Source organism: Cornus florida, unplaced genomic scaffold (genome assembly GCF_030987335.1).
Source record: "Cornus florida cultivar Cherokee Brave unplaced genomic scaffold, ASM3098733v1 CherokeeBrave_3.0.0_Hap2_Chr01, whole genome shotgun sequence".
Classification (NCBI taxonomy): domain Eukaryota; kingdom Viridiplantae; phylum Streptophyta; class Magnoliopsida; order Cornales; family Cornaceae; genus Cornus; species Cornus florida.
The window spans coordinates 82471314-82479437 of NW_026775571.1; the positions used below are offsets into that span (position 1 = coordinate 82471314).

Sequence of the window (8124 nt, forward strand, 5' to 3'; positions counted from 1 at the left end):
TTTGGGCCAATGATTGGTAGCTATTCATAGACTTCTACTCAATTCAATTTTAAAATATATTATGGTTCTTTAGATAAATGATATGGAAATTTAGGACGGACAAAAAAATAAGAAAAAAAAAAAAAAATCCTCTATTCATTGAGATATTGAAGGTTCAACTTCTCATGGACAAAGTAGAGGCCAAATTATTTGTGCAGATAAATTTATTTTTTATTTTTGAAAAAACAAAACAAAAGAATAAGAACCCAAAGCCCAGGATGGGTGGAATGGAGTGCGAGCCTAGGCAGACTGAAATGGGCCCTTATAAACATGAGGGTCCATTTACAATAAGAACTATCTCATTTTTTGTCTTTTTACGTCCAGTTAGTTGTATCACCTTCAGTTCGGCCTGGCAAAAGCCAACTTCCAATGTCACAAAACCTATTAGGCTCAGTAGCCCATTTAGTTTGATGGTAGGCCACAGTTGACCCTTGATTACAGAAGGCATAGGAAGCCCGGCAACATCATGTCTGATTAAGTTTAGGGTTGGAGTGAATGACTGAATGTTAATTTGAGCTCAAAATGCTACCGAATCAATCTTCTGATGTATGGTTATTAATTAATTAATCAATTAATTATATATATATATATATATATATATATATATCCTGGTAAGGAGGGAGAGGGTGGTTGAAGTCGAACCTGGTCCCGCAGGACTCATTAATCTTCTAATTTATGATTTATCGTTTTAAAGTTTTGAAATCTAAAGTATGATTCTAATTTTTTGTTACTTTGTGTCATCTTATCTTATCTTATTTTATTTTATTTTATTTTTTTTTATGAACCCCAATTGTACAAAACAAGTCTTTTGTTCGCAAAAATAAAATAATATTATTACATGAAACTGCAAGATACTATATGATATCACTATTTGACATTGTTACATAGTAATTATTACTCCGTATATAACCTACTTGGTCTTCAAATTAAACAGTTGTAACAATATCGTTTATCTTCCCTTTATCTTGTACAAATTGTCTATCTCTAGATCTTGATGTTGTTAAAAAAAATGATGATAATAATAATCTCTTGATTTTCTCTTGCAACACTGGCATATAATTTTTCAGAGAGGGGCCTAGTTGTCAAACACACGTTCATAGATGTATGCATTACAAATTCTCACTTGCAAAAGTGACCTAATCCAAATCATCCCCTTGCTTTAAGGGCCCAATGCCATGTACTCAACTTCTTGTTTGGTGTTTGGTTTGGTTTGGTTTGGTTTGGTTTTGTTTTGTTTTGTTTTTGTTTTTGTTTTTTTTTTTTTTTTTTGGGTTAATTGGATAAGAAATCATCAGCAAGTTGATCACTGCGATATGCAATTAGTTAGTTTTTATTTTTTATTTTTTATTTTTTATTTTTCAAGTTAAAACAAAATTATACCTATTATTCACATATTCTTATCGACTTAAACTCTCAAACTCCCATTAAGAAAAGAAAGGTAATATCATTAGGTCAGAATTCTTTTCATTCATATATAATGTTGGAGTTGTGAATAATTTGAACATTACCGTTATACTAGGAAGAACATTAAATATGAAGTCCACTAATATTTGGGCACTTATTAATTTGCAAATGCACAACTTTAGTTTACAGACTTCAGGCTCATCTTCGTAAAATATATTCTCTCTGTCCTTAAGTAGAAGTTCATGTTTAGAAATTGAAGTTTTTAAGGGGACACGCAATTAATGCATTGTCTCCTTTTAAAATTACCAAGTTATCCTTTTTAATTTAAATATATATAGTTACAAAGTTTGAAATTTTTTAAAAAGATAAAGGATAATGATGAAAATATAATGAAAAGATACTTTAACTTTTCAAGGAGGACAACTAATTTGAAATATGTAAAAATAAAAAAATAAATTACTAATTAGGGACGGATGGAGTATATACCTTTAAGTTTTTGTTATTTTGTTGTCATAAAATATTTATGTAAGAAAAATAAATTAAAATTTAACAAAAATAATTTTCTCATCATCTTAATTAAGTTGGATCTAAACTTTTGTCTAATACTATATATATATATATATATATATATATTATAGATTTGACCCATATTTCACGTTCTATAAGTGGTCAGTGAGACCCATTATTTTTTGTTTTTGTCTCCATTGGAGCACCAAGTTGAAATAAGAAAGAGACGCATAAAGATGGATTGAACGATTGGGTTGAAATAAGAAAGAGACGCATACCTAATATTCATGACTTGCAAGCTTGGAAACGGGGGAAAAGTCCCCACACCCTTGTCGGCTTGTTCATGTCTGTTCTCAAATTGGCACAATTTTAGCTTTGCCACGTATCCAAAATTTGTCACGTGGATCCATGATAAATCGACACATGGATCCCGTTGACGAGGAGATAAGCTGGTCCACGAAATACTGATCACGTAACTTTCAAATTTCTCAAGAGCTCATTCAACAGCTGCACAAACAAACTATTGAATCATTTCTTCTTTTACCATTCTCTCAATCCTTCAATTTTCTCAAGGGCTTATTCTGTTGCTGCACAAAGAAATGGCAGAAGCACTTCTGACTGAAATTGTGAAGAAGTTGGGTTCCGCTCTTCTCCAAGAGATGGGACTTGTGTGGGGCATGAAGGATGAACTTGACAAACTCAGAAACACGGTTTCCACAATCGGAGCAGTACTTGCCGATGCAGAGGAGCAGCAACTCACAAACCATGAGATTGAAGACTGGCTCGAAAAACTCAATGATGCATTTCTTGATGCTGATGACTTGCTCGATGACATCTCCACCCAACTTCTCTGCCGTCAGGCTATGACACACAACACGAGGCTAAAGAAGGTACGCCATTTTTTCTCTAGCTTAAACAAGCTTCCTTTCAGTAGTAAGTTGGCTCATGAGATTAAGGCCATTAGGGAGAGACTAGATGCGATTGCCGAAGATAAGAAAAAGTTTCACCTCACTGAACGGCCTATAAATCAGATGCGAGTTGAGAATATTAAGAGAGAGGAGACTTACTCTTTTGTTCGTGCAGAAAGTGTTATTGGGAGGGATGGTGATAAAATGGCAATTGTACAGCTTTTATTGGAAAGCAACGTTCAGGAACAGAATGTGTCAGTTGTTGCAGTAGTTGGAATTGGGGGAATGGGAAAGACCGCACTTGCACAATTAGTATATAATGATGAGAGGGTCACTAAACATTTTGATCTTAAGACGTGGGTTTGTGTTTCTAACATCTTTGATGCGAAGGTCATTGCAGAAAAGATAATAGGAGACCAAACACCTGAAAATCTTTTGTTGGATAAATTGCAAGAAAAAATTGGTGAGAAGAAATTTTTGTTTGTGTTGGATGATGTGTGGAACGAGAATCGTGACAAATGGTTACAAATGATAGATTTGCTAATGGGTGGTATGAGAGGAAGTAAAATTTTATTGACTACTCGTTCTGAGTTGGTTGCAAATGTTTCAGGGTCAAATTCACCATATTTTTTAAAAGGCTTGTCTGAGGAGGAGTCCTGGTCTTTATTTGAAAAAATGGCATTCAAAGAAAGTAAAGAGTCAGAGAATACATTTCAAGTAACAATAGGCAAGGAAATTGTTCGGAAGTGTAAAGGAGTCCCTCTTGCCATAAGGGCTGTAGGTAGCCTACTATACATTAAAGATACAATGGATGAGTGGGAGCTTTTTAAAAACAACGATTTGTCAAAAATAGTCGAAGAAGAAGATGTTATTTTTCCAATACTGAAGTTAAGTTATGATTATCTTCCTTCACATCTGAAGAGTTGTTTTGCATTCTGTTCCTTGTATTTAAAAGATCAAATTATTGATAAGCAAAAATTGATCCAATTGTGGATTGCAGAGGGATTCATTCGAGGGCCGGTGTATGAAAATCAGCAGTTGGAGGATGTTGGTGACTTGTATTTTATGGATTTACTTAGGAGGTCCCTTTTTCAAGATGTCCAAAGAGAGGAATGGGGTGATGTAATAAGTTGCAAAATGCATGATCTTGTTCACGATCTTGCGCAATTGGTTGCGAAGGCCAAATTTTTCATGGTGAATTTGGATGTAGAAATTGTTGATGAAAAAATTCGTCACGTGTCACTTGATTCCCGTGTAAATTTATCACAACAAATTTCAACCCACTTGGTTAAAGCTAACAAGTTACGAACAATTTTTTGGAATCATGGAAAGGTTGAAATTTTTAATAAATTAGCTTGTGAAAGAATTGTCTCAACTTTTAAAAGGTTACGTGTATTGGAATTGTATTCCTTGAGAATTGAGATTGTGCCGAGTTACATAGGCAAGTTAAAACATTTAAGGTATCTTGATCTCAGTAAAAATTGGGGTATACAGACTCTGCCAAGTTCCATAACCACATTGCAAAATTTGCTGACCTTAAAACTCAATGAATGTTGGCGTCTTAAAGAATTGCCAAGTGATTTTAAGAAATTGGTCGGTCTTAGAGATCTTGAACTCAATGGATGTCGGTCTCTTAAAGAATTGCCAAGTGATTTTAAGAAATTGGTCAGTCTTAGACATGTTGAACTCGACGACTGTTATGCATTGACTTGCATGCCTAATGGATTGGGTGAGTTGACGTCTCTTTTGAAATTAACGTTGTTTGTAGTAGGGTCAAATGGCCGATTGAATGAATTGCAAAGCCTAAACAATTTACGGGGAAAGTTAAAAGTTGTTGGACGTGGGGACTGCTCATCTGGCCGCAATTGTTTAAAAACAACATCAAGAAATGGCCTAAGCTGGACATTAGAGTTTCAACTTTGGAGAAGGGAAGGAGATATTGAGGAGGGGTTATTGTTGGAAGGCCTACGGCCACACCTGAATCTAAAGAAGCTGAAATTATTTAGTTATATGGGAGTGAGTTTCCCAAGTTGGATGATGGTTGACAAAATTGGCTTATCCCTCCCAAATCTCGTCAGAATTCATATAGACAGATGTCACGGATGGAAACATCTGCCACCATTTGGGCAACTTCCTTCTCTCCAATTTCTTGGGGTTGAAGAAATGGATTCCCTAGAGTACATAGACGAAGAGAAGCAACACCAACATGAAAATTCCTGCTTCTCTTCTTTACCCTCCTCATCGAGTAGAGCAGCAGCAAGAAGAAGAGAACCAACACCAACATCAATATTCTTCCCATCCCTGAAAGAACTCGAATTGGTTACCTTGGTTAAATTGAAAGGATGGTGGATGAGTACTAGTGAAGCAGAAGAAAAAGCAACAGCAACCACAACTTCTTCACCAGCCCAACAGCAATATCATCAGCTCCCATCATTTCCTTCTCTTTCCAAATTAACCATCCGTTACTGCTGTAATCTGGCATCAGTGCCTCTTCTGCAACCATGTCTTGAAACACTAGATCTCTGTGGGGTCAACAACAATCTAGTACAACAGTTAATGATGATGGTGTCCTCAACAACAGTCGAAGCGTCGTCCTCTTCATATTCTTTGCTTCTTCCTCTTTCCAATTTAAAGTCTCTGTCTTTAAGATTCATTGAGGATCTAGTTAATCTGCCTGAGGAGCCGTTTCGAAGCCTCACTTCTCTCCAGAAGCTTGAGATTTCGAGTTGTGGAGAACTAACCTCTCTGTCAGGAGGACTGCGACATCTCACCGCCCTCCATTCCTTGTCTATCAGCCTCTGCCATGAGCTTGATCTGTTAGATGATGATGACGGCATGCAATTTCAAGGCCTCAAGAACCTCACGCATCTCCTTATCAAACGTGTTCCAAAGTTGGTATCTCTTCCTGTGGGACTTCAACATGTTACGACTCTGCAAAAACTCGACATTTTGTCATGCCATGAAGTTTTATCTGATAGATGCCAGAAAGAAACAGGGAAAGATTGGCCAAAGATTGCTCACATCCCAATTGTTTCTCTTGATCCATATCCTTCTTTTTGGGTAAGACCATAAAACTTCATCTTATTCTTCTCTCTTCTTGTTCATTGTCTCTTTCTTTATTTGAGTTCAATTGTTTATTTTATGGGACAGATAGACGACTTTGATTTGTTCCATTCTACGCTATCCACTCCTGATGATCCTTCTCCTTATCTTTCTCCGGCCTACGATGACGACTCATTGTAATAAGTATACAAGATTGCACATTTCATTTTACAAATTGCAAGTACAACAACTTAGTAATTATCCTTTCTCTAGTCTCTCGTCTTTGTACTTCTTTCTTCCTCCTCTTCTCTTTTTGTTATTGTTCTTTGTTCATGTTATACTCTTTAACACGTATCTTTCAATAAAATTATACCAAGTTTGAATAGAAATATTATATTTTTTTTGTTGATTTTATTTTTTCCTTTTGATCTTATCAGGGAATGTCCGCATGTGTTATGGGGCACATTTGTTTTACAGTCTTATTCGTTTTCCTCTCCATGTGTTTAATCTTGAAGGTGAGACATTTCTAGTAGCTTAATTATTTTTGTGACTTTTATGAACCAGTTTGTGAAAACTTGTTTCGAGTCTGAAAACTTGCTCCGTACAGCAGAACATGCTCTCTCTCTATGAGCCAAAAAAAAAATGATTGGATAGATGAGTAGTCGTCTTTTACACTGCGGTGACAAGTGTGAGAATGCCGTTTCAAGCCTGCTTGGTGCAAAATAATGCCAAAGTTCAGTTTTGTCTGGTCTTTTCTCCCATCATCACCCTGAATAAGGTAACCAGGCCTAGTTAATGCCAAAGTGATTTTACTTAATATTAGGTTTATTACCACTGAAAGATGGAGTAGAGATATGACAAATATGAATATTACTTGCTAATATGGTTCTAACTCGTGGATGAGACTGCAGATTCCGATGGCTGTGTTTGCAATTATTCCCTAACAAGGGAAGTAAATAACATGTAAAAGGTTACTTTTTACTTAGTATTGTACAGTACAAATTAGTGGTTTTATATTTTACTCCCTTAAAATTCCCTTATCTAAATACCTAGTATCATTTAGAGAATGACAACATTTTTGTTTTAAGAAGATGTCTTCAGTGTCTAAAAATGTTAAATCTTTATTTAATTTCTCAACAATTCACTGCGTTATATTTTATTTATCTCTATGCTTTAATACAAATTTTTCTTTGCAGAACATCTAACAATTCACTAGTTCCGGTAGTGAGATTCATATTTTTGTGAGTCCGTAAAACTTGAGAACTTCGTGTGCACTACATTGGGTATGACACTAAATGGATGGACATATTTCTGCTTCTAGATTGCGCTATTATTGTGTTGCGATGGATCTTGAATGCTTAGTTGAAATGATTTTAGAATCCTGTCATGGAGCATGCAGGTTCACAGGATGAAAACTCAGAGGCAGCAGCAGTTGCTAGGGGAATGTGAATCTACGTGTATATAAACGCTGGTTCATCAAGAATAAAAAAGAATAACACTCTACATTGTTGATTAAGTTGTGCAATTATTTGTTCAGTTGCAAAGTTGGATTTGAGAATTTTCAATTACTTGGATTTGATCAAAAAAGTTGGATTTGAGAATTTTCAATTACTTGGATTTGATCAAAAAAATTATACTTTTGTGTTTTATAGAATCTTATCATGCCAATAGGCCATTTGGGATTGTATGAAATTGGAGTATTTGTGGTGTAATGTACTTCTGGAGGAATATATGTATATACATTTGTTTTAAGTCTAAAGCTACTCAACTAACTCATTCCTCAGCCTAAACAAAACCCTACTTTTGAATTTAGAAGATAGTGTCGAGCCCAGTAGCACAGGCTTGTGACCAAGCGAGGCATTAAAGTGGTTGGATGTCGAATGGTGCACACCCAACCCACCATGGGTTCGGTAGCAATCAACTCTCATGAATCTCTAGAGAACTAGATACATGAATTGTTAAAAAAAAAAAAAATTAGAAGACAGTGGGTACTTCACGAGCTACACTTATTATTATTATTATTTTTTATTCTAAATATAATGCAAAGATAAGCTAAGGAAAAAGTTCTAAAATTTTAACATTCAAACTACTTAAATTACTTTGGAATGCCTAAATTAAAAGAAAGAACATATCTATGCATACCTGTAATATAATGAAGTACAATTACATAAAAATGAAATAAGTGCATATGGCATTTACCTAATAAGATGAGTGCCAGAAAATT

The 8124-nt window shown here is 35.2% G+C and overlaps 1 protein-coding gene across 1 annotated transcript; it reads left to right on the plus strand.

Moving 5' to 3' along the window:
* The first annotated feature begins 2549 nt into the window (after positions 1–2549).
* On the plus strand, positions 2550–7924 carry LOC132276212 (disease resistance protein RGA2-like). Its single transcript, XM_059777549.1, has 4 exons — positions 2550–5918; positions 6009–6154; positions 6338–6415; positions 6508–7924. Exons 1-2 carry the CDS (start codon positions 2550–2552, stop codon positions 6099–6101), a joined length of 3462 nt encoding a protein of 1153 aa, XP_059633532.1. The 3' UTR covers positions 6102–6154; positions 6338–6415; positions 6508–7924.
* The last annotated feature ends 200 nt before the right edge of the window (positions 7925–8124 follow it).

Bases quoted from the DNA above. Each gene is read 5' to 3' on its own strand.
- LOC132276212 (XM_059777549.1), top strand. From the start codon at position 2,550: ATGGCAGAAGCACTTCTGACTGAAATTGTGAAGAAGTTGGGTTCCGCT. The intron at 5,919-6,008 runs GTAAGACCATAA...TTTATGGGACAG, and splicing joins ATCCATATCCTTCTTTTTGG to ATAGACGACTTTGATTTGTT.